This window comes from Procambarus clarkii, chromosome 49, assembly GCF_040958095.1.
Source record: "Procambarus clarkii isolate CNS0578487 chromosome 49, FALCON_Pclarkii_2.0, whole genome shotgun sequence".
NCBI classification, from domain to species: domain Eukaryota; kingdom Metazoa; phylum Arthropoda; class Malacostraca; order Decapoda; family Cambaridae; genus Procambarus; species Procambarus clarkii.
This window is the reverse complement of record NC_091198.1, coordinates 12882888-12909291: the sequence shown is the minus strand read 5'-3', so window position 1 is coordinate 12909291 and position 26404 is coordinate 12882888. Positions and strand designations below refer to the sequence as shown.

Below are 26404 nucleotides of genomic sequence, written 5' to 3'. Positions count from 1 at the left end.
TATACGTTCTCCATGATGTAGAAGATACAATAAAATCAGATAATAAACAAAGGAGAAATAAATAAATAAATTTCACCCCCCCTCCCCCCAAAATTGGACATTAGTGAAAGTAACAGATAATTAAATTGGACAATGTATTTATGTAATATATAACAAAATAGAGCATAATAACATTCTCATTATTATTTGTGTTATTATGTATTACTCATCGGTGCTATAAAGGCACCAGCTGCATATACATTCTGAGGACCCTTCTTACTACTACTATTCTTCTTCCTTGTTTATCGGACAGGTGCTTGCATCTCCTTGTTACTGCATCATCCCTCAGTCCCAGTTAATAAGAGCTGTTCTCCTGATCAACAAAATGTTCTTTTTAAAAACTTGTCTAAAATCCATTTCTGAAAATATTGGGATGAAACTTTCACGATGCTTAAGACAATAAATTGGAGATTTGTTTAACAATTTTCACTATATTTCATACATGGACGAATATTTTTGAGCACCGGGCCCCTTAAGCTGGGAATGCCGTGTATTGAGGTGTGGTATGGGCGGCAGGTCTCTGAATGGGTACGGTGCTGGGGCCGTGGACGCCTCGGACGCTGACGGTCGCTGGGTGGTGGAGAAGGTCACCGAGGAGTTCCACTTCATGTGCAAGAAAGCTCAAGGTAAGGTGTTTAAACTCTACATAAGCCGAAGCCTAACCATGAACACACAAGTTCTTTTATTTGTATGTGTTATACGATGACATAAATGAACATATATATATGACAATGTCAGACCACGGAGGAAAAATGAAACAGGAATTTCCTTAAGTACTTTCGTATATTAATATATCTTCAGAAGGAGTTCTGAAGATGTATTAATATACGAAAGTACTTAAGGAAATTCCTGTTTCATGTTTCCTCCGTGGTCTGACATTGTCACATTTTTAATCACGTGTTTATTTTCGTGATATACACACACACACACACACACACATTTTTATATATATATATATATATATATATATATATATATATATATATATATATATATATATATATATATATATATATGTCGTACCTAGTAGCCAGAACGCACTTCTCAGCCTACTATGCAGGGCCCGATTTGCCTAATAAGCCAAGTTTTCTTGAAATAATTGTTTTTCGACTACCTAACCTACCTAACCTAACCTAACCTAACTTTTTCGGCTACCTAACCTAACCTAACCTATTAAGATAGGTTAGGTTAGGTTAGGTGGGGTTGGTTAGGTTCGGTCATATATCTACGTTAATTTTAACTCCAATAAAAAATAATTTACCTCATACATAATGAAATGGGTAGCTTTATCATTTCATAAGAAAAAAAATAGAGAAAATATATTAATTCAGTAAAACTTGGCTTATTAGGCAAATCGGGCCTTGCATAGTAGGCTGAGAAGTGCGTTCTGGCTACTAGGTACGACATATATATATATATATATATATATATATATATATATATATATATATATATATATATATATATATATATATAACTGAAAACTCACACCCCAGAAGTGACTCGAACCCATACTCCCAGGAGCAACGCAACTGGTATGTACAAGACGCCTTAATCCACTTGACCATCACGACCGGACAGAACGAGGTGATAGCCGAGGCTATTTGAACCACCCTACCGCTGGCACTCGGATAGTAATCTTGGGCATAGCATTTTACCAAATCACCTCATTCTTTGGGGCACACGTGAGGAACACAAATGCGAACAAGCCTGAATGGTCCCCAGGACAATATGCAACTGAAAACTCACACCCCAGAAGTGACTCAAACCCATACTCCCAGGAGCAACGCAACTGGTATGTACAAGACGCCTTAATCCACTTGACCATCACGACCGGACAGAATGAGGTGATAGCCGAGGCTATTTGAACCACCCCACCGCCGGCACTCGGATAGTAATCTTGGGCATAGCATTTTACCAAATCACCTCATTCTTTGGGGCACACGTGAGGAACACAAATGCGAACAAGCCTGAATGGTCCCCAGGACAATATGCAACTGAAAACTCACACCCCCAGAAGTGACTCGAACCCATACTCCCAGGAGCAACGCAACTGGTATGTACAAGACGCCTTAATCCACTTGACCATCACGACCGGACAGAATGAGGTGATAGCCGAGGCTATCGAGTCACTTCTGGGGTGTGAGTTTTCAGTTGCATATTGTCCTGGGGACCATTCAGGCTTGTTCGCATTTGTGTTCCTCACGTGTGCCCCAAAGAATGAGGTGATTTGGTAAAATGCTATGCCCAAGATTACTATCCGAGTGCCGGCGGTGGGGTGGTTCAAATAGCCTCGGCTATCACCTCATTCTGTCCGGGCGTGATGGTCAAGTGGATTAAGGCGTCTTGTACATACTAGTTGCGTTGCTCCTGGGAGTATGGGTTCGAGTCACTTCTGGGGTGTGAGTTTTCAGTTGCATATTGTCCTGGGGACCATTCAGGCTTGTTCGCATTTGTGTTCCTCACGTGTGCCCCAAAGAATGAGGTGATTTGGTAAAATGCTATGCCCAAGATTACTATCCGAGTGCCGGCGGTGGGGTGGTTCAAATAGCCTCGGCTATCACCTCATTCTGTCCGGTCGTGATGGTCAAGTGGATTAAGGCGTCTTGTACATACCAGTTGCGTTGCTCCTGGGAGTATGGGTTCAAGTCACTTCTGGGGTGTGAGTTTTCAGTTGCATATTGTCCTGGGGACCATTCAGGCTTGTTCGCATTTGTGTTCCTCACGTGTGCCCCAAAGAATGAGGTGATTTGGTAAAATGCTATGCCCAAGATTACTATCCGAGTGCCGGCGGTGGGGTGGTTCAAATAGCCTCGGCTATCACCTCATTCTGTCCGGTCGTGATGGTCAAGTGGATTAAGGCGTCTTGGTCATACCAGTTGCGTTGCTCCTGGGAGTATGGGTTCGAGTCACTTCTGGGGTGTGAGTTTTCAGTTGCATATTGTCCTGGGGACCATTCAGGCTTGTTCGCATTTGTGTTCCTCACGTGTGCCCCAAAGAATGAGGTGATTTGGTAAAATGCTATGCCCAAGATTACTATCCGAGTGCCGGCGGTGGGGTGGTTCAAATAGCCTCGGCTATCACCTCATTCTGTCCGGTCGTGATGGTCAAGTGGATTAAGGCGTCTTGTACATACCAGTTGCGTTGCTCCTGGGAGTATGGGTTCGAGTCACTTCTGGGGTGTGAGTTTTCAGTTGCATATTGTCCTGGGGACCATTCAGGCTTGTTCGCATTTGTGTTCCTCACGTGTGCCCCAAAGAATGAGGTGATTTGGTAAAATGCTATGCCCAAGATTACTATCCGAGTGCCGGCGGTGGGGTGGTTCAAATAGCCTCGGCTATCACCTCATTCTGTCCGGTCGTGATGGTCAAGTGGATTAAGGCGTCTTGTACATACCAGTTGCGTTGCTCCTGGGAGTATGGGTTCGAGTCACTTCTGGGGTGTGAGTTTTCAGTTGCATATTGTCCTGGGGACCATTCAGGCTTGTTCGCATATATATATATATATATATATATATATATATATATATATATATATATATATATATATATATATATATATATATATATATATATATATATATATATGATGCAAGAAGATTACAAATTCTTGAAGCAATTCACATAAGAATAGAACAACCTAACATGATCACCCAAATCATTTCTCTTGTTAACAAGAGAAATGTTGAACAAGAATACCTGTATAATAGACAAAACTCAAGATGCAAGAAGATTACAAATTCTTGAAGCAATTCACATAAGAATAGAACAACCTACCATGAACACCCAAATCACGGAACTATTTACTCTACCCACCATGAGAGTAAGGACAAGACCAGAACATAACGATGCTAACACAGAAGACAATGTTCAACATAACAGGCCAATTACACTGGATTAATCTTTGTATGTAGATAGGAGCTGCCTCGTATGGGCCAATAAGCCTTCTGCAGTTACCTCTATTCTTATGTTTCACCCCCCATTTATCCCTTATGTATCCCCCCATGTTTTCACCTTATATATATATATATATATATATATATATATATATATATATATATATATATATATATATATATATATATATATATATATATATATATATATATATATATATATGTCGTACCTAGTAGCCAGAACTCACTTTTTGGCCTACTATTCAAGGCCCGATTTGCCTAATAAGCCAAGTTTTCCTGAATTAATATATTTTTTCTAATTTTTTTCTTATGAAATGATAAAGCTACCCATTTCATTATGTATGAGGTCAATTTTATTTTATTGGAGTTAAAATTAACGTAGATATATGACCGAACCTAACCAACCCTACCTAACCTAACCTATCTTTATAGGTTAGGTTAGGTTAGGTAACCGAAAAAGTTAGGTTAGGTTAGGTTAGGTAGGTTAGGTAGTCGAAAAACAAATAATTCAAGAAAACTTGGCTTATTAGGCAAATCGGGCCTTGCATAGTAGGCCGAGAAGTGCGTTCTGGCTACTAGGTACGACATATATATATATATATATATATATATATATATATATATATATATATATATATATATATATATATATATATATATATTATATATGACCGAAAAAGTAAGATTAATAATTCTAACACAAATTTTCTCGATCTTTCGTACGTTTCTTTTCACTGTTGGTGGTAATTCAAAAATCAATTCTCCAAAATTCATTTTTATTTCTAGTCTGACGCGACACTTGAGCGCGTTTCGTAAAACTTATTACATTTTCAAAGACTTTAGTTTACACATACACAACTGAATAGAACTTACACATCTTCGATTTGTTTATATCTACATTTGAGTGAGGTGGATGGGGTGAGGTGGTATTAATAGGGTATTAAATTCCTAAACACAAGACAGAACAAGAAACAATGGGTATTGAATGGAAGTGATTGTAGAAAGCCTATTGGTCCATATTTCTTGATGCTTCTATATTGGAACGGAGTCTTGTTCTGATGTGGTATAGTAGATGGTGCTGGCTTGATGTGGTATAGGAATTGGTGCTGGCTTGATGTGTTATAGGAAGTGGTGCTGGCATGGTGTAGTATAGGAAGTGGTGCTGGCTTGATTTGGTATAGGAAGTGGTGCTGGCTTGATGTGGTATAGAAGGTGGTGCTAGTTTGATGTGGTATAGAAGGTGGTTCTGGCTTGATGTGGTATAGAGGGTGGTTCTGGCTTGATGTGGTATAGAGGGTGGTTCTGACTTGATGTGGTATAGAAGGTGGTGCTGGCTTGACGTGGTATAGAAGATGGTGCTGGCTTGATGTGGTATAGTTGGTAGTGCTGGCTTGATGTGGTATATGAGGTGCTGGCTTCATGTGGTATAGAACGTGGTGCTGGCTTCATGTGGTATAGAAGGTGAGGCTGGCTTCATATGGTATAGAAGGTGGTACTGGCTTTATGTGGTATAGAAGGTGGTGCTGACTTGATGTGGTATAGTAGGTGGTGCTGGCTTTAAGTGGTACAGAAGGTGGTGCTGGCTTCATATGATATTGAAGGTGGTGCTGGCTTGATGTGGTATAGAGGGTGGTGCTGGCTTGATGTGGTATTGGTGGTGCTGGCTTCATGTGGTATAGAACGTGGTGCTGGCTTGATGTGGTATAGAGGGTGGTGCTGGCTTGATGTGGTATAGAACGTGGTGCTGGCTTCATATGACATTGAAGGTGGTGCTGGCTTGATGTGGTATAGAGGGTGGTGCTGGCTTAATGTGGTATAGAAGGTGGTTCTGGCTTGATGTGGTATAGGAAGTGGTGCTGGCTTGATGTGGTATAGAAGGTGGTGCTGGCTTGATGTGGTATAGAGGGTGGTGCTGGCTTGATGTGGTATAGAAGGTGGTGCTGGCTTGATGTGGTATAGTAGGTGGTGCTGGCATGATGTGGCATAGGAAGTGGTGCTGGCTTGATGTGGTATAGAGGGTGGTGCTGGCTTGATGTGGTATAGAGGGTGGTGCTGGCTTGATGTGGTATAGAGGGTGGTGCTGGCTTCATGTGGTATAGTAGGTGGTGCTGGCTTGATGTGGTATAGTTGGTAGTGCTGGCTTGATGTGGTATAGAAGTTGGTGCTGGCTTGATGTGGTATAAAAGTTGGTGCTGGCTTGATGTGGTATAAAAGTTGGTGCTGGCTTGATGTGGTATAGAAGTTGGTGCTGGCTTGATGTGGTATAGAAGTTGGTGCTGGCTTGATGTGGTATAAAAGTTGGTGCTGGCTTGATGTGGTATAGAAGTTGGTGCTGGCTTGATTGGTATAAAAGTTGGTGCTGGCTTGATGTGGTATAGAAGTTGGTGCTGGCTTGATGTGGTATAGAAGTTGGGGCTGGCTTGATGTGGTATGGAAGTTGGGGCTGGCTTGATTTGGTATTGAAGTTGTGCTGGCTTGATATGGTATTGAAGTTGGTGCTGGCATAGTTGTACTATCAGCTTGATTCTGGGAGTTTGCTCTCGTCTGTTTCCAACAACTAGAATCATTACTCTGAGTTAAGTGCTAGTACCGACCTCCTTCGCTCGCGCGAACACACACACACACACTTCCCGAGGACCCAGCCATAACGGAACATTGGTGTGAGCACAGGCGCGTGTCTGCCGGGCTGGGAGGTGTTCGAGAACTCCTGCTACTACTTCAACACGGAGGTGGAGGACCTGGTAGTGTGGCAGGACGCCAAGAGTACCTGCGAAGCCGTCGGCGCCGCCCTGGTCGTCCTCGACACTGAGCAGGAGGACGCCTTCTTCTACAGCCACATCCCGGAGTCAGACCAGCTCTGGATTGGTCTTTACAGTGAGTCATTATATAATTTAGTGGGTTGATCACTCGGCTGGATAAGGTCACTGCCAGGATAATACTCACTTAGTGGTAACCACAAAGATATAGTCCCATCTTGGCACGATATATCTGCCATTTCTATGGCTGATATATGCCATAGTCCTCATTACTTTGTCTCGTGTAAGGAATAAGGAAGACCTTCACACTAAAGTGTCTTACACTTAAAGAAAGAACATTAACATTTACACAACTTTCTCTGAAATGTGGATTGGTAAATAGACAGGTAATTTGGATTTGGACAGGTAAACCGAGTGACAACATCTACTGGACGGACGGGACTACTATGGACAGTAAGAACTTCACCAAGATGACGGCTCAAGACAGAACTGACGCTCTCAGTGCGCAGGATCAACAATGTGTCTTCTTTGAGATTGGTGGTGAGTGAGTGAGTGAGTGAGTAAGTGAGTGAGTGAGTGAGTGAGTAAGACTGAGATAACACTCCTTAAAATTTATCCAACAAAAACATCTTATTAAACAAGTGTCGTCTTAATTTGCTGAATATTAAACCTATTGATTCTTAAAATTATTTATTGATTCAGTAATAAGATAATGGCTTAAATAAATGTTTTGTGTGAGCAGAGTCGGCGCTGACTATCCCGACGTCGTCCTGGGTGCCAACTGACTGTCTCGTCCCCCGGCACTACGCCTGCGAGGTGCCAGCTGGCACCCCTGTCATCCTCATCCCTCCCTCTGGTGAGTCCTGCATCCATGGTGCCTCTGGTGAGGTCCTCATCCTTGGTGCCTCTGGTGAGTCCTGCATCCTTGGTGCCTCTGGTGAGTCCTGCATCCTTGGTGCCTCTGGTGAGTCCTGCATCCTTGGTGCCTCTGGTGAGTCCTGCATCCATGGTGCCTCTGGTGAGGTCCTCATCCTTGGTGCCTCTGGTGAGTCCTGCATCCTTGGTGCCTCTGGTGAGTCCTGCATCCTTGGTGCCTCTGGTGAGTCCTGCATCCTTGGTGCCTCTGGTGAGTCCTGCATCCTTGGTGCCTCTGGTGAGTCCTGCATCCATGGTGCCTCTGGTGAGTCCTGCATCCATGGTGCCTCTGGTGAGGTCCTCATCCTTGGTGCCTCTGGTGAGTCCTGCATCCTTGGTGCCTCTGGTGAGTCCTGCATCCTTGGTGCCTCTGGTGAGTCCTGCATCCATGGTGCCTCTGGTGAGTCCTGCATCCTTGGTGCCTCTGGTGAGTCCTGCATCCTTGGTGCCTCTGATGAGTCCTGCATCCTTGGTGCCTCTGTTGAGTCCTGCATCCTTGGTGCCTCTGGTGAGTCCTGCATCCTTGGTGCCTCTGGTGAGTCCTGCATCCTTGGTGCCTCTGGTGAGGTCCTCATCCTTGGTGCCTCTGGTGAGTCCTGCGTCCTTGGTGCCTCTGTTGAGTCCTGCATCCTTGGTGCCTCTGGTGAGTCCTGCGTCCTTGGTGCCTCTGTTGAGTCCTGCATCCTTGGTGCTTCTGGTGAGTCCTGCGTCCTTGGTGCCTCTGTTGAGTCCTGCATCCTTGGTGCCTCTGGTGAGGTCCTCATCCTTGGTGCCTCTGGTGAGTCCTGCATCCTTGGTGCCTCTGGTGAGGTCCTCATCCTTGGTGCCTCTGGTGAGTCCTGCGTCCTTGGTGCCTCTGTTGAGTCCTGCATCCTTGGTGCCTCTGGTGAGTCCTGCGTCCTTGGTGCCTCTGTTGAGTCCTGCATCCTTGGTGCCTCTGGTGAGGTCCTCATCCTTGGTGCCTCTGGTGAGTCCTGCATCCTTGGTGCCTCTGGTGAGGTCCTCATCCTTGGTGCCTCTGGTGAGTCCTGCATCCTTGGTGCCTCTGGTGAGGTCCTCATCCTTGGTGCCTCTGGTGAGTCCTGCATCCTTGGTGCCTCTGGTGAGTCCTGCGTCCTTGGTGCCTCTGGTGAGTCCTGCGTCCTTGGTGCCTCTGGTGAGTCCTGCGTCCTTGGTACGTCTTGTGAGGTCCCTCACCCTTGGTACGTCTTGTGAGGTCCCTCATCCTTGGTACGTCTGGTGAGGTCCCTCACCCTAGGTACGTCTGGTGAGGTCCCTCACCCTTGGTACGTCTGGTGAGGTCCCTCACCCTTGGTACGTCTGGTGAGGTCCCTCACCCTTGGTACGTCTGGTGAGGTCCCTCACCCTTGGTACGTCTGGTGAGGTCCCTCACCCTTGGTACGTCTGGTGAGGTCCCTCACCCTTGGTACGTCTGGTGAGGTCCCTCACCCTTGGTACCTCTGGTGAGGTCCCTCACCCTTGGCACGTCTGGTGAGGTCCCTCACCCTAGGTACGTCTGGTGAGGTCCCTCATCCTTGGTACGTCTTGTGAGGTCCCTCACCCTTGGCACGTCTGGTGAGGTCCCTCACCCTTGGCACGTCTGGTGAGGTCCCTCACCCTTGGTACGTCTGGTGAGGTCCCTCACCCTTGGTACGTCTGGTGAGGTCCCTCACCCTTGGTACGTCTGGTGAGGTCCCTCACCCTTGGTACGTCTGGTGAGGTCCCTCACCCTTGGCACGTCTGGTGAGGTCCCTCACCCTAGGTACGTCTATTGAGGTCCCTCATCCTTGGTACGTCTTGTGAGGTCCCTCACCCTTGGCACGTCTGGTGAGGTCCCTCACCCTTGGCACGTCTGGTGAGGTCCCTCACCCTAGGTACGTCTGGTGAGGTCCCTCATCCTTGGTACGTCTTGTGAGGTCCCTCACCCTTGGCACGTCTGGTGAGGTCCCTCACCCTTGGCACGTCTGGTGAGGTCCCTCACCCTTGGTACGTCTGGTGAGGTCCCTCACCCTTGGTACGTCTGGTGAGGTCCCTCACCCTTGGTACGTCTGGTGAGGTCCCTCACCCTTGGTACGTCTGGTGAGGTCCCTCACCCTTGGCACGTCTGGTGAGGTCCCTCACCCTAGGTACGTCTATTGAGGTCCCTCATCCTTGGTACGTCTTGTGAGGTCCCTCACCCTTGGCACGTCTGGTGAGGTCCCTCACCCTTGGCACGTCTGGTGAGGTCCCTCACCCTTGGTGCACATATATATACTGTATATATAGGGCACCATCTCGGTTGGAATAATAGGCACTCTTATCCCCAGAGGGATTCGAAGGAGCACTGAAGGCTTCCATGTGTATGCACTACATTGCCTTCGTCTATCATCCCAACGTCTGTTTATCTTAATTATATAAAACATTAGTTATAATGAAATATTTCATAGACATTAAAGTTCTTCGAACTACCTAGATCGCTGGCAAGAGTCAAGGATACACTGGGCATTTACTCTCTTGATTGCCACACTGAGGTACTGTAAGAGCAAGTTGGTTGCCCAACTTGCGCCTGTTGGTTCCGTCTCATTTCCACGGAACCAAAATTTGTAAGGAAGGTGTTCATTGAATATGACAGCATATTCCGTATTAACTATTTTCTGATTTCGGGCTTCTATCCCTCTTACTAGTCTTCTAGCATCAGGGATTGGCTGGAAGAGGAGTTCATCAAAAGTCATGTTCGTTTTCAGTGTGAAGAAAAGGGAGTGAATAACTGAAGAATATATTGCACTTATTATAAAATCGCACGATGTTTCGAACCTACATGGTTCATTCTCAAGTGATAAACTATAACTCTCGGTAGATTTATACCAGTACGGAGCCAGGTGAAAACATAAGTGGAATAAGGGGACAAATAGGGGCACATACAACGATTAATTAGATGTAATAGGCCTATTATGTTAAGCAGTGTCTTGTGTGTTGGCATCGTTATGTTCCGGTCTTGTTCTTACTCTCATGGTGGGTAAAGTAAATAGTTCCGAAATTTGGGTGTTCATGGTAGGTTGTTCTATTTTTATATGAATTGCTTCAAGAATTTGTAATCTTCTTACATCTTGGGTTTTGTCTTTTATTCAAGTATTTTTATTCAACATTTTTCTTGTTAGGGGTAATGTCATAGGCTTCTCTCATGGGATTTCTGGGGGCACCGGATTGAAGATGACAGGTCAAACGCCTCGTCAGCTTGGTCGACGTCATACCTATGTACTTAGATTGAAGGTTACATCCTTCATGGGGGCAAGTGTACATGTATACAACGCTTGACTGCTGTAGAGGGTTCTCCGTCGGCTTCGGCCTTTTTTGATAAGGAGGTCGGTAGTCTTCTTTGTTTTGTAGAATATGATCAGGTCTATATTTTGGTTAGGTGTAATGCTTTTTACTCCTTTACGGATTATTTCTTTCATTATTCTTTCTTCTTTTTATGATCACTGTGCATGGTTGATTTGTAATATAGTTTTATTGGAGGTATTATGGTTTCTGTACTAGGTTCATGATTGTACCATCGGTCCACGTGTATTCCAGGGGAATAGGGTATAATTGGGGGGACGAGGGGACAGGGGAGGGGGGAATGGGTGGGAGGACTGCGGTTGTAAGTAATTATCAATAGAAGGCACCAAACCGGGAAGGCTATGTAGCACCATCAAATGTGCAGAATAATCAGAGGCCGCTAAATATTACCAAGGATGCCAATACGAGAATAAAAACGCATAAGGCGAATGATATCAAAAGTATCTGAGTCACCAAGAATTCTATTGAGGGACAGGTGACCGTGAGGGGCGGTCGGGAAACAAGACACATGCTCGTCCTGGAAGTCAGGACATTCAAGAAGAACATGCACGACCGTAAGAGGGACAATGCAATTAAGACAATAAGTAGCAGGGCGGTGCTCCATCAAGTGACCAACTCCATCAAGTGATACGCAACTTCGCCAGAGCCGTTTCCCATCGCCGGTTACGGTGGCAGGAGGCTTTCCACGAGGACACAACCTTAAAGAGAACGTAGTTTGTTACCAGTAACAGACGACCAACAAGCCTGCCAACGGGTAAGGACTGAGGAATGGATAACCTGGTAAAAGTCGGAATAAGGAATACCTTTACGAGAGATGTGACAAGAGCGGACGGCTTCCCTGGCGGCAGCATCCGTACGCTCATTTAAAGAAACACCAATATGGCTGGGAACCCAACAAAACTCAACCAATTTAAATTTACTGTGAACAAGAAACAGCCAATGCTGGATCTCGACAACTACTGGAAGAACCGGATTAAAGGACCCGAGAGCCATGAGGGCACTACGAGAGTCAACAACAACCACAAAGGAAGACTGACAATGAGAAAGCATGAGACGAAGAGCATAGAGAATAGCATAAAACTCCACTGTGAAGACAGCGGAGCTGTCTCCGGAGGCAAGCGACACATATAAGTGCGATCAGGAAAAACAACAGAGTAGCCAACACCGTCCGCAGACTTAGACCCATCGGTGAAGACGGAAACGGAGCGGGAGTGAGAAGAAAAGTGCTCAAGGAAAAGGCGTTTTAGAACCATAGGAGGGGTAAAAGCTTTAGTGATGCGGGTCAAGAATGTACAAAACTGTGGAAAGGGGACTCTCCACGGGGGCAAAGAAGGAACTACACGAGGAGAAACATTAGAAATACGAACGGAAAGAGAAGCCTGTAAGCGAGATAACCGGACAGAAAGAGGGAGGTGGTGAAGAGGAACAGGAACCGCAGGAGGGGTAAAATTTAAAGCACGACAGAGGCGAGAGGAGGGATGTTGCAAGGACCACGCAAGATAGCGAAGACAGTAGTGTTTTTGGTAGGGACGCGAGTCTTATTTTCCTCGGCGCCACCCCTTTTATTTGAAAGGAATCGTCGGAAATGCATCCGAGGTGCCGTGTGGTTTGTCGCAAGATAGCGAAGACAATAGCGATCACGGCGGTCCTGGAGAGACAGGAAGCCAGTGTCAACATACAAGCTGAGGACGGGAGTCGAACGAAAGGCACCAGAACTGAGGCGCAACCCAGTATGGTGCAAAGCATCAAGACGGCGAAGAGTAGAAGGAGAAGCAGACAAGTAAGCAGGGCAACCATAATCGAGCTTAGACAGGACGAGAGAGGAATGTAAAGCAAGAAGAGTGCGCCTATCCGCTCCCCAAGAAGTATGGGACAATACCCGAAGGAGGGCAAGGGCCTTAGAGCACTCAACACGGAGGTAAGAGATATGGAGAGACCAAGACAAACGAGTGTCAAGGAATAACCCCAAAAGCTTCGCGGAATCTTTGTACTCAAGGGGATGACCATAAAGTGACAAAGAGGGACGAAGAACGACCCGTTTCCGAGTAAAAGTCATGGCACAAGCCTTAGTAGTAGAGAACTTGAAGCCATGATCGGTGGCTCAAGACGACACGGCATCAATCGCAAGTTGAAGCCGGCGTCAAAAGAGAGGAGAGTCATCACCCTGACAGCAAAGAGTAAGATCATCGACGTATAGAGCGGAGAAGACGCCTGAAGGAAGAGAGGAAAGAAGACTATTGATGGCAACCAGAAAAATAGTAGTGCTCAGAACACTACCCTGGGGCACACCTTCGTATTGCTGAAAAGAGGCAGAGAGAGCGGTACCAAGCTGCACCCAAAAGGAACGACGAGAGAGGAAGCTGCGGAGAAAGAGAGGGAGATGACACGAAAGGCAAAAAGAATGAAGCTGGGATAGAATATGATATCGCCAAGTGGTGTCGTAAGTCTTTCCAGGTCAAAAAGGACGGCAACAACGGAGGTCTTCGCAGCAAAAGCAGTACGAATATAGACCAAGTTCACCAGGACATCTGTCGTGCGGAACTTGCGGAAACCAAATTGAAATGGGGAGAGGAAGTAATGGTGTTCCAGGAACCACATCAGACGAACGTTAACCATACGTTCAAAGAGTTTGCAGACACAACTTGTGAGGGCAATAGGGCGAAAGTCCTTAGGGGATGTTCCCAGAGACCCTGGTTTGCATACAGGGAGGACAACGGCGTCGAGCCAGTCCTCAGGGACTGACGACAACTCCCAGATCCGATTATACAGACTCAGTAAATACTGAGACGTGCACGGAGGGAGATGGCGAAGCATCTCAGAATGAATACCATCGGAGCCCGCCGCCGTAGAACCGCAGAGGGCCAGGGCAGAACGAAGTTCAGAGAGAGAGAAGGGATCGTTATAGGGAAGTCGAAGATGAGTGCAGAAATCTAAAGGACGAGACACAAGGACAGGTTTACGAAGAAGGAAAGATTGAGGAAGATGAAGACCAAAGCTAACAGAAGAAAAGTGGGAACCCAGTTTGGTAGCGACCTGCAACAGGTCCGCCACAAGAGTACCATGGAGGTGAAGGACCGGTGCAACATCGGGAACGAACTTACCCACTATCTTGTGGATACGCTTCCAGATCTGTGGCAGAGGAGTTTCGGACGTAATGGTGGAAACTTAAAATGCCCAACATTCACGTTTAGCCGTACGGATGGCCCTACGGGCCACCTCACCTGCCTTCCGAAAGAAAAGAATCGGCCGTCTGCCGACGGCGGTGTCTCTTCCAGGCTGCACGCTTACAGCGGACAGGCCGAGCACAGTCTGCATTCCACCAGGGAACGCACTTTCGTGGACCCCGAAAGGAAGAGCGAGGAATAGAGCGGAAGGCAGCATCGAAGACAGTGTCATGAAAAAGGAGGAGAGAGCGAGGGAGAGGCAGAAGGGAGAGGTCAGAGTAGCACTGAGGGTAAAGACGTTCCAGTCCGGTTTCGCAAACTGCCTCCTAGGGAAGGAGAGGGGAGGGCGAAAAGAGAAAAATGTAAAAGGATGGGGAAATGGTCACTGCCATGGAAGTCATCAAGAACCTGCCACGTGAAATCTAAGTAAAGAGAAGACGAGCAAAGAGAAAGATCAAGACAGGAAAGGGTGCGAGTCCGAGAGTCCAAATGCGTGGGCTCACCAGAATTCAGAAGAGACAGGGAAGAAGAGAGGATAAACGGCTCAAGAAGGCGACCCCGGGTGTTCGTCAGAACATCACCCCAAAGGGAATGACGACAATTGAAATCACCCAGCAGGAGCACAGGCTCAGGCAAGGAGTCCAGTAAGTGTTTCAGATCAGGAAGAGAAAGCGGGACACTCGGGGGAAGATAAATGGAACAAACAGTGTACCATTTCCCCACAAAGATACGAGCAGCAGAACAATGGAGAGGCGAAGGAAAAAGTAAGGGGACAAAGGGAACATCAGAGCGAATCAAGAGAGCAGAAGAGTTAAGAGGGGGGGGAGAAAGGAATAGCCACGAAAGCGACCAGGACGAGCACCAAGCATCGGCTCCTGGAGACAGACACAAAGGGGTGAAAATCGCAAAATCAGAAATTGGAGTTCAAGGAAATTGGCATAATAACCCCGAACGTTCCATTGAAGAATAGACATCGAAGAGAAGAGAAGAGAAAGGACAACGACAGCGAACAAGGAAGAAACAAAGGCAAAAGAGCAACATAGCACGTTAAAGAAGATCAAGGTCAAGATCAGGGTCAGCAAAGTCAGGGTTAGGGGGCATGGGTAAACTGAGCAAAGACGGAGGGAAGAAAGCAGGAGAACAGGCCAGAGGTGGACAGGTGGGGTCCGGAGGAGGAGGAAGAGGAGGAGGCTACCGAGAGGAGTAGTCAAGGACAGTAGCAGGAAGAGGTGGAGTAGAAAGAGGGGAGTGCACCGCAGCAAGGGCAACAACCGAGAGGGAAGTGGGGGCCAAAGAAACCTCCATAGCAGGAACAGGGGGCGCAACCACCGAAATGGGAGGGGAAGGGGCGATAGAATCAGAAGTAGGGGCCGAGGAAGAAAGCGAAGCCTTCTTATCCACCGGGGAAGAGGAAAGAGAGGAACCAGGCTTACGCTTCTGACTTAAAGAGACTGGTGTCCCAGCAACTACGTACTGGGCAACGGATTCCAGTGTCTCAACAGGAGAAGCTGAACGAGAGCACACACGACGGCCGGTAGGAGAGCGATGGACATCAGCCTGCACTGACAGGCGGCGGGGAGAGTCAATAGATGGAGGAGAAGGATGGGAAGGAGGATCGGAAAGAGACGAGGAAGAAGACACAGGAGTCACGACAGACCGGGCAGAAAGAAGGGGAACCCCAGATAGAGGACCAGGAGGGGGATCCTTCGGGACAGAACTCAAGGGAACAGAGGAGGGGGCAGTGGGCGTATCAGGGTCCAAGGCCCGGAAACGGTTGTGGGTCTGAGGAAGGTGGGAAGGACAAGGAGAGGAAGAGCACAACTCGCGAGCATAAGAGACGTTAGCATTAGGCGGGAGCCGGTGAATCTGGCGCCTCGCCTCAGGAAAAGATAAACGCTCCCAGTGCTTCAAGTTGAGGACGGCTGCCTCAAGCTTGTAATGGATACAGGCACGGGAGAAGGTAGGATGGGCCTCACTGCAGTTGAGGCAGCAAACCTGGGGAGAAGTGCACTCCGACTTAGAGTGACTTTCGTCCCCACACAAAGGACAGAGAGAGTCAGTCCCAGAGCAGAGGAGGGCACCATGCCCAAACCTCCAGCACTTGTTACAAAGCCTATGAGAAGGAATGTACTGGACAGAGCACCTGGCACCTGCAAGAATGACAGAGGATGGAAGGGTCCTACCATCAAAGGTAATCTTCACAACCCGAAGGGGTTGACGGCGACAACCACGAGGGGGACGAGTAAACGAGTCAACCTGGAGAACAGAATGGCCTTGGGCATCAAGGATATGCCGATCATCATCGTGGCAGTCCTGCAGATTTCGAACACCGGTCGCAACATATATATATATATATATATACATATATATATAAATATATATACATATATATATATATATATATATACATATATATATATATATATATATATATATATATATATATATATATATATATATATATATATATGTATATATATATGTATATATATATATATATATATATATATATATATATATATATGTATATATATATATATATATATATATATATGTATATATATATATATATATGTATATATATATATATATATATATGTATATATATTTATATATATATGTATATATATATATATATATATGTATATATATATATATATATGTATATATATATATATGTATATATATATATATATATATATATATATATATATATATATATATATATATATATATATATATATATATATATATATATTATTTAAGAGTAATTCAAACATTATTTAAGAGTAATTCAAAGTGGTAAAGGTATATGTTTGTGGCGCAGATGAACGGTACTGTCCAGATGGCTGGGAACAGAACGGCGACCACTGCTTCCTGTTCAGCACTCAAGAGATGACGTGGACAGCCGCCTCCTCTGCCTGCTCCTCCCAAAACGCCAAGCTCGTCTCCATCCACACCTGGACAGAACAAGATTTTGTACACGGTGGGTACACCTCTTATGAGGAGCTGTTTAGCCTCGTGATGTTGTCTAGTGTGGAACATTGAACTGACACATGTCCTCCTGGGCATTCTTAACCTTTACCTACACAGTACACTTGAGAACGTTCTTTCCTCCTCCTGCAGACCGCCAGGGAGGGGGAAGTTGGCTTGGCTTGAATGAACGCCAGTCTCCTGACGCTTGGCGCTGGAGCGACGGTTCCAGCCTCACGATCACCAACTGGAATGTCGGTAAGGATGTCAGGCCACGTTAGTACTGGTTACGTCTCTTGAGTGAAGTGACGACACCTGCTGTGTGTGGCTGATGACTCTGGTCTCCTGGCCATGATCTTAATTACCTTCTCTAATGGGATCTTAACTGGAATTTTAATTATATGATTAATGCATATTGATTAAATTATTATTTGTTATTTTTTGAAGGAAATATATGAGCGTTAATAATTCAAATGTAAGTATTTAAATCATTATGGTAAGAATTAATACATAAGGAGGTAATGAGTGTGAGTATGATTAGTGAGTAAGATGAATACCAGTAAGAATATGAAACACTTTCGTCTGTCATTATGTTTTGTAGTTAATGCTGAAGACATTATTACCTAGGAGAACCCTCTGGCAACGAGAACTGCGTCCAGATGCTGGAAGATACAGGCAAATGGAACGACTTTCCTTGCGACCAAACGTTACCGTACACATGCAAGATGGCGGCCTCCACCACCCCCATCGGCACCATCACCACCACCACAGCCCAGCCAGACAGTGAGTCTCCTCTACACTCACCTGCTTTACCTTCCTTCACGCTTCAACTTATCATGAACAACAATCATGTAACAAAAAAAGAAAATTTAATGAAAATTACCTTATTCTTCAGATGTTGCAGCAGACTTTCAAACGGCATCTAAATTTACTTGTTTATTTTCATCAGTTGGTGGTAACCTTGCCAGAAAAATCCCCCAGACCCAGACACATGTTACTACATATCTCACAGGCAGCTATCCTAACTCTCTACTCCTTTTACCAGTCAGCCCGACAAATATTATGTCCATCATTCAATCGCTTAAAACCAAAGCTGGGAACATTAATGAAATTCCATCTATGGTATATACGAGTACTGCCCCTGCTCTTGCATCACCCATAGCTCTGTTATTCAACAAATCTCTAGAGTGTTATTCTTTTCCTGATATCCTTCAAAAAAGCAAGAGTGTCGCCAGTTCATAAAGGAGGCGAGACAGCTCAAAACAATTACAAACCGATATCACATCTACCTATACTTTCAAATATTTTAGAGCAAATTATTTTCAAACAGCTCTATTCCTACTTAGAAAAACTCAACATATTATGTCCATGTCAGTTTGGCTTCCGTTTCCAAAAAGAGTACCAATGATACCAATATTAGTCTGGTTAATATAATCTACACAGCCCTTGACAAAAATGAGTTCTCAATTGGCCTCTTCATTGATTTCAGAAAGGCCTTTGATACTGTAAACCATAAATACCTCTTAAACTTCGCCACTTTGGTATCTGAGGTCTTGTTCTGAACTTTATTCGTTCCTATCTCAGTGACAGACACCAATATGTAGCCATCAATAACGTAACCTCCCCCACTCTACCATGAACAGCAGGAGTACCACAGGACAGCATCTTAGGACCTCTCCTATTTCTTATATACATCAATGATTTGTCAAATGTCTTTTAACATTCTTAAACCTATACTATTTGCTGAGGATACTACTTTCATATATTCTGACCACAACCCACACACACACAAAATAATATTAAATAATGAATTTAAAAACTTGTTACGGCCGCTATGGGCCAGTAACTGGGTTCTTGATGTTATAACTTCTTAGTGTATCCGACCCCAAGTCGGTAGTAGGCTTTCAAGAAACTGGCTATGTCAAGCAGTAGCGCAGTGCATAAATAAAGGAGGAGGGGGGGGGGGAGAAGCGATACTCAATTCCCTTCACCAATATATATTAATATTTAAGAATATTTGCACTTATGTACAATAGCGATCTCTTTCACGCAGGACACAAATACTTTAGCAGTGTTCATCAACTCCAGTTATTTCACAGTCCCAGTACCTAGTCCACTTGTACTGGCGAGTTCACCTTCTACATGGGCCAGTCCACCCACACAGTATCACGATGTGTCTACACCCCACCTTCACTCTCCAGCTACTCACTGGCAGAGGGCTTCAGCGACATGCTGACAGGGGTCCCAAACTAACTTATACAGTGGTAGCTAACCCCCTGGCAGAAGCCTCTAGCAGCTTACTAGCAGCGCTTCACTATAGGCACATCACTATCTTCCGTAACCCTTAATAGCCAATCCCGGGTACGCCGATCTGCAACACTGCTATACCAGCAGCTAACACACTGCTTAGATCGACGGCGGCTACTTAGTCTTCTTGCAGGACAAAGCTAAGGGTTCGTGGACTGCCCAAGGTAACTTCCTTCCTCAGTACCACTGCCTCCACATGCCACTTCTGTGGACATAAAAACGTCATTAATTAGATGTACAGTACACTGGGGAAACCATGAGGTAGCACTTGTTCACCGGGGAGTTGATATTGTGCTCGTTGCTACAACCTAGATGGTGCTGGTCTTGATACGTCACCCACCAGAAGTCATCCACATCGACCTCATTTTCTAACTAAGGCAGGAAACCGGAGTCATTCTCTACTGCAACGCCACCACCACCAGATGGCGTTGTCTACATATCGTCCAATACTAGAGAAGTTGGAGTGCAGATCCATAGATGGCGTTGGAATTGCCACTCCACACTCCAATGATGGTGTCGATACCGTAACAAAAGTCCACTCATGGATGTCAACCAACAAACTCACACTAAACATAGAAAAAATCCAGAACATTTTATTTGGGAGCAAATTATCAAATCAAATTCAATTTCAGATAGACAATGTTAACATTAGAAATAAAAATGACTGAAAGTTCCTTGGACTACACTTAGACAAGAGACTCAACTTCAGCACCCACATACAATACATAACCCAAAAAAGTCTCAAAAACGTTCAGTATACTTTCTAAAATAAGATATTATGTTCCCGACTCTGCTTTCCTTATCATACTATGCACTATCTATCCTAATCTTACATACGGTGTCTGTGCATGGGGTTCAACCTCTGCAAATTACCTTAAGCCCATCACTACTCGGCAAAAATCTGCAATCAGAACTCTAATAAACACTGTCTTTAGACAACACACAGCCCCTCTGTTTAAATCCATTATCATGCTAAACATTCACTCACTCCACACATTCTCTTATACTATTTACATGTACAAAACATTGTTCCTAAATGCTAATCTTGATCTGAAACTTTTCCTTGATAGATGTAATAGAACCCCATGAGCACCACACAAGAAATATATATATTCCTTTCATATTCCCAAAATCAGATTAAATCTGTGCAAACACTCCATGCAAATAAAAGGACGTAGTAAATAAAATTACTGAATGACAATTTATATAAAGTGGGGGAGGATCACTAATTCCTCTGAGCTTCAGTAGTAGTCAGGGGAAAGTCGAATACTCCAGTTTGGCAGCAGGATGCTGCTTCTGGAAACTTTCCTTATTAAGACTACTCAATAGCTCGGTCAATTCAATTGAGTATCGGCCTCACACACGTGGGGTCCAGGGTTCGAGTCTCCTAGAGCCCAGGTGGATGGAAAGAACCCAGTTTATGGAACTCACTCACCAGTGAATAAAATAATTGTCCAACATATGCCTCATTCAAAAGTAAAACCAAAAAGTACCTAAATTCATCCTCATAGTTTCCTACTTTGTACTTCAAACTCACACTGTGTGGCGCCACAAGTTCCCTCAACAGGTGTGGAGTCACACCATGCTCCCTCACCAGGTGTGGCGCCACACCATGCTACCACACCAGGTGTGGCGCCACACCATGCTCCCACACCAGGTGAGCCGCCACACCATGCTCCCTCACCAGGTGTGGCGCCACACCATGCTCCCACACCAGGTGTGGCGCCACACCATGCTCCCACACCAGGTGTGGCGCCACACCATGCTCCCTCACCAGGTGAGCCGCCACACCATGCTCCCACACCAGGTGTGGCGCCACACCACGCTACCACACCAAGTGTGGCGCCACACCATGCTACCACACCAGGTGTGGCGCCACACCATGCTACCACACCAGGTGTGGCGCCACACCACACTCCCACACTCCCACACTAGTGTGACGCCTCCACGCTGCCCACAGCTTCAGCGTGCGGTTGGGACTGGACAGAGAACCCGGTGACGGGGGAGTGTTACCGTCTGGAGCTGGAGGAGCTGACCTTCGCTGACGCCCGCGCCGTGTGTCTGGAGCAGTGGTACGGCGAGGGACAGTCCTCGCCAGACCTCGTCTCCCTCTACTCTTCACAGGAGCAGTCATTTGTTTTCGGTGAGTTGCTTCTCCACTCTTGTGTTTACTGTGTTAGTGAGGACAATGTCGTACACTTGGACGTGACTGTTGTACTCTTATTATGAATAACGGAATTTACGTAATTACTAACGGGGTTAAACCTGAGAACACATTGATGTAGTAAAGGCAGGGAACTATTAGGGGAAATTGCCAAGCCATTACGACTATATAGCACTTGGAAGAGATTAGGATAAGGCTTTGAGATGGGACGGGGGAAGGAATGATGCCCAACCACTTGGACGGTCGGGGATTGAACGCCGACCTGCATGAAGGAGAGATCATTGTTCTTCCATCCAGCCCAAGTGGTTGGTTGCTTTAGTAAAGGTAACGTTCACAAACCAACCAACTGGCACCGCACGAACGGTATATCCCCTCCTGGCATAATAACATCACTTCATATCAAGCGAATAATTCAGCTATTTTAGTGACTCATGTTTGTGGAATAATTCCTATGTACACGAGGCTGGACCTTGCAGACCTGGTGGCTAGACAGGACCTGAGCCAGACGGGGCTGTGGATTGGCATGATGAACGACATTGACGGCAACAGATGGATGGACGGAACACCCGGAGCTTACTTCAACTGGGCTGACGGTGAACCCAGCAGCTATTATTTCGACGAGAACTGTATTGGTAAGTGGTCCGTCTCACTGTGATGGTAAGTGGCCCGTCTCACTGTGACGGTAAGTGGCCCGTCTCACTGTGATGGTAAGTGGCCCGTCTCACTGTGATGGTAAGTGGCCCGTCTCACTGTGATGGTAAGTGGACCGTCCCACTGTGATGGTAAGTGGCCCGTCTCACTGTGATGGTAAGTGGCCCGTCTCACTGTGATGGTAAGTGGCCCGTCTCACTGTGATGGTAAGTGGCCCGTCTCACTGTGATGGTAAGTGGTCCGTCTCACTGTGATGGTAAGTGGCCCGTCTCACTGTGATGGTAAGTGGCCCGTCTCACTGTGATGGTAAGTGGCCCGTCTCACTGTGATGGTAAGTGGCCCGTCTCACTGTGATGGTAAGTGGCTCGTCTCACTGTGATGGTAAGTGGCCCGTCTCACTGTGGTGGTAAGTGGCCCGTCTCACTGTGATGGTAAGTGGCCCGTCTCACTGTGATGGTAAGTGGCCCGTCTCACTGTGGTGGTAAGTGGCCCGTCTCACTGTGATGGTAAGTGGCCCGTCTCACTGTGATGGTAAGTGGCCCGTCTCACTGTGATGGTAAGTGGCCCGTCTCACTGTGATGGTAAGTGGCCCGTCTCACTGTGATGGTAAGTGGTCCGTCTCACTGTGTTGGTAAGTGGACCGTCTCACTGTGATGGTAAGTGGACCGTCTCACTGTGATGGTAAGTGGCCCGTCTCACTGTGATGGTAAGTGGACCGTCTCACTGTGATGGTAAGTGGACCGTCTCACTGTGATGGTAAGTGGCAACCCGTTCTCGCAAATTTAATAAGTCAATATTGACTTATTAGTTGCGTGCATAGGTGACATACTAAACATAATAGTTTCCCTTGAAAAGCTTCATAGAAAACACCGACCTTACCTAACCTACTTAGTATGTTAAAATACGCATCTTATAGCTTCGTAATTACAATTGTTACTTAACCTATTATAGGTATAGGTTAGGTAATAATTGTAATTACGAAGCAATAAGATGCTTATCTTAACATACTAAGTAGGTTAGGTAAGGTCGGTGTTTTCTATTAAGCTTTTCAAGGGAAACTATTATGTTAAGTATGTCACCTATGCACATATTTAATAAGTCAATATTGACTTATTAAATTTGCGAGAACGGGTTGCACACACACACACAAAAAAGCAGAATTGCTTTTAAATACATGGATGGCGATATACTAAAGAAATTGTTCACGACTTTTGTTAGGCCAAAGCTAGAATATGCAGCGGTTGTGTGGTGCCCATATCTTAAGAAGCACATCAACAAACTGGAAAAGGTGCAAAGACATGCTACTAAGTGGCTCCCAGAACTGAAGGGCAAGAGCTACGAGGAGAGGTTAGAGGCATTAAATATGCCAAAATTAGAAGACAGAAGAAAAAGAGGTGATATGATCACTACATACAAAATAGTAACAGGAATTGATATACAGAAAATGATAAAGAAATTTGTGAGGAGGTCAATGCCAGCCTTCATGGAGTGTTCACTACAGAGCCTGAACAGCTCCCAGAGCTAGATGAGGAAGCAGCCTCTGATGAGACACTACTAAATACTGAGGTAACAGCGGAGGAAGTAAGAATACATCATAAAATTTAGCTAAAGCTATTGGGCCTGATAGAATATCACTATGACTGTTAAAAAGCAGCACAGGCCCTCAGTATACCTCTAGTGCTAATCTTTAATAAATCTCTTGCAAAGGACTTTGATGAGTCCCTTGCCCCGCTGCTGGAAGAAGGCTCATGTGGTGCTAATCTACAAGAAAGGAGATAGAGAACAGGCATTTAACCACAGATCAGTGTCACTCACAAGGATCCCTTGCAAAGTACTTGAAAGAATTATGAGGTTAAGACTAGTTGCACCCCTAGAAAGGATTAGGTTTGTAAGTAAACAACAACATGGCTTTATGGAAGGGAAATCATGCCTGACGAACCTCCTGGAGATTTATGGTAAGGTAGCGGAAATAAGACAAGACAGAGAAGGATGGGCAAATTGCATATTTATGGACTGCCAAAAAGCCTTTGATACAGTACCGTGCAGGAGGTCACTATAAAAAATTGAGGGGCAGGGGGGAGTAGACGGCAACGCATTAACATGGGTAAGGAATTACCTGACAGACGTGTCAGAGAGTGACAGTAAGGGGGCGAAGAGTCGAACTGGCGTAGAGTAACAAGCGGGGTGCCTAAAGGATCGGTCCTGGGACCCATACTATTCCTCATTTATGTAAATGACTTGACTGCAGGAGTTGAGTCTTATATGTCAATGTTTGCTGATGATGCAAAACTAATGAGGAGAAGTGAGACAGATGAGGATTGCAAGATTCTCCAGGATGACTTGAACAGGTTGCAGAGCTGGTCCGAGAAATGGCTGCAAGAGTTCAACATCAGCAAGTGTAAGATGAAGAAAATGGGATCAGGAGAACGAAAGGCCGATACAAGATGAAGGGAAACTACCTCCCTATAACGTCTAGAGAAAAAGACCTGTTAGTAGATATAACACCAAGCTTAACTCCAGAGGCTCATATAGATAGAATAACGTCAGCCGCATACTCTACTCTGGCAAAAGTCAGAACATCCTTCAGGAACCTGAATAAGGAGGCTTTTAGATCACTATAAATATCGCCTATGTGTGGCCAGTCATAGAATATACCGCCTATCTTGGAGCCCCCATCTAAAAAACACATAAGGAAGTTCGAAAAGGTACAGAAGTTTGCAACGAGACTCTTCCCAGAGCTGCGAGGGATGAGGTACGAAGAGAGACTGAAGGAACTAAACCTAATGAAGTTAGAAAGGAGGAGGGAGAGGGGGGGAACATGATACAGACGTATAAATAGTTAGAAGGATTGACAGGGTGGAAACAGGAATTGTTTACAATGAATACGAATAGAACAAGGGGGGACACGAATGGAAGCTTGAGGCTCAGATGTGTCATAGAGATGTTTGAAAGTTTTTTAGCGTGCGGGTAGTGAGTAAATGGAATGACCTAAAGGAGCAGATTGTAGAGGCTAACTACATTCGCATCTTTAAAAGCAAGTATGATAGGGAAATAGGTCAGGAGTCATTGCATTACACAACCAACGGCTAGAAAAGCGGGGTCCTAGAGATAGAGCTCGATCCTGCAGGCACAAATAGGTAACTAGATGAGTACACACACGCGTGCTAACCCATTTGTAACCTTGCAGAGATGTACTCGGACACGGGCAAGTGGAATGACATCGACTGCGCTCTCCGTTTTGCATTTATATGTGAGAAAAAAGGTAAGTGATATATTTTCCAAAGTACTTGAGGTGCAGAGAGAGAGAGAGAGAGAGAGAGAGAGAGAGAGAGAGAGAGAGAGAGAGAGAGAGAGAATATGCGTGCCTATTAATAGAATGTTGTGATACTTGATGCAGAGAATTAACCATTGAGAGTAAAGGTGACTGGTCAGTATAGGTTTATCTGCAACTGTGACCCATTATCGAGCCCAGGAAAGTAATGGGTGTTAGAAGGAGTTAATGTACCTTTGCCATCCAGGTGACCATCCGGCGTAGACAACACCATCGCTGAGATAAACCTAAAATGATCAAAATATTGAAACTTAAGAGTTTACCCAAAAAATACATTTGTACAGGGCATCCTAAACTAATTGGTGCTAAACAGGTCAAAGGGTACATATAGCAGGTCATTGGTTGAGCATCTCATCCTTTCCAGTTGTAACAACCTCACAAAAATGATGTACTAAAGTGTACTAAAAAATTCTAAAAATGTACTACAACTAATCACACGAAACGAACATAACCGACCCGGAACAACGAATAGAAACGGGACAGCCTACAATTTTGTGAGCCGCTGTGATGAATGGGGATTAATACGTCAAAAATCAGACGTACTGTTGGAGGGGACGGGTAGAGAGACAGGCGAGAAGTGACGTAACGAGGCATTATAACTCCACCTAACACCTGTCAACACCTGCGGGCAGGAAACATGGAAAGTGTCACAACACCTGTGGAGTACCTGAGGTCACTACTATCCTTCACAGTTGTTTAATGGAACAAAACAACAATATAAAACATGGTACAAATGTACCACATTGGAACTACCTCATGTAAGCTCTCTACGGAACTATTGGTGTTGTTCAGTGTTGTGGTGACAGGTGAGGGACTTGTGGTGACAGGTGAGGGTGTTGTGGTGACAGGTGAGGGTGTTGTGGTGACAGG

The 26404-nt window shown here is 45.5% G+C and overlaps 1 protein-coding gene across 1 annotated transcript in view; it reads left to right on the top strand.

Annotated features, from left to right (window-relative positions):
* The window catches only part of LOC123763237 (macrophage mannose receptor 1), a 105058-nt gene that overhangs the window by 13030 nt on the left and 65624 nt on the right, over positions 1 to 26404 (top strand). The window contains exons 8-17 of the mRNA XM_069302989.1: positions 556 to 665; positions 6626 to 6829; positions 7117 to 7251; positions 7454 to 7567; positions 16936 to 17094; positions 17235 to 17339; positions 17709 to 17864; positions 21349 to 21531; positions 22029 to 22184; positions 25391 to 25465. Of these exons, the coding sequence (XP_069159090.1) occupies positions 556 to 665; positions 6626 to 6829; positions 7117 to 7251; positions 7454 to 7567; positions 16936 to 17094; positions 17235 to 17339; positions 17709 to 17864; positions 21349 to 21531; positions 22029 to 22184; positions 25391 to 25465 (1397 nt within the window). The remainder of the gene's footprint in view (positions 1 to 555; positions 666 to 6625; positions 6830 to 7116; positions 7252 to 7453; positions 7568 to 16935; positions 17095 to 17234; positions 17340 to 17708; positions 17865 to 21348; positions 21532 to 22028; positions 22185 to 25390; positions 25466 to 26404) is intronic.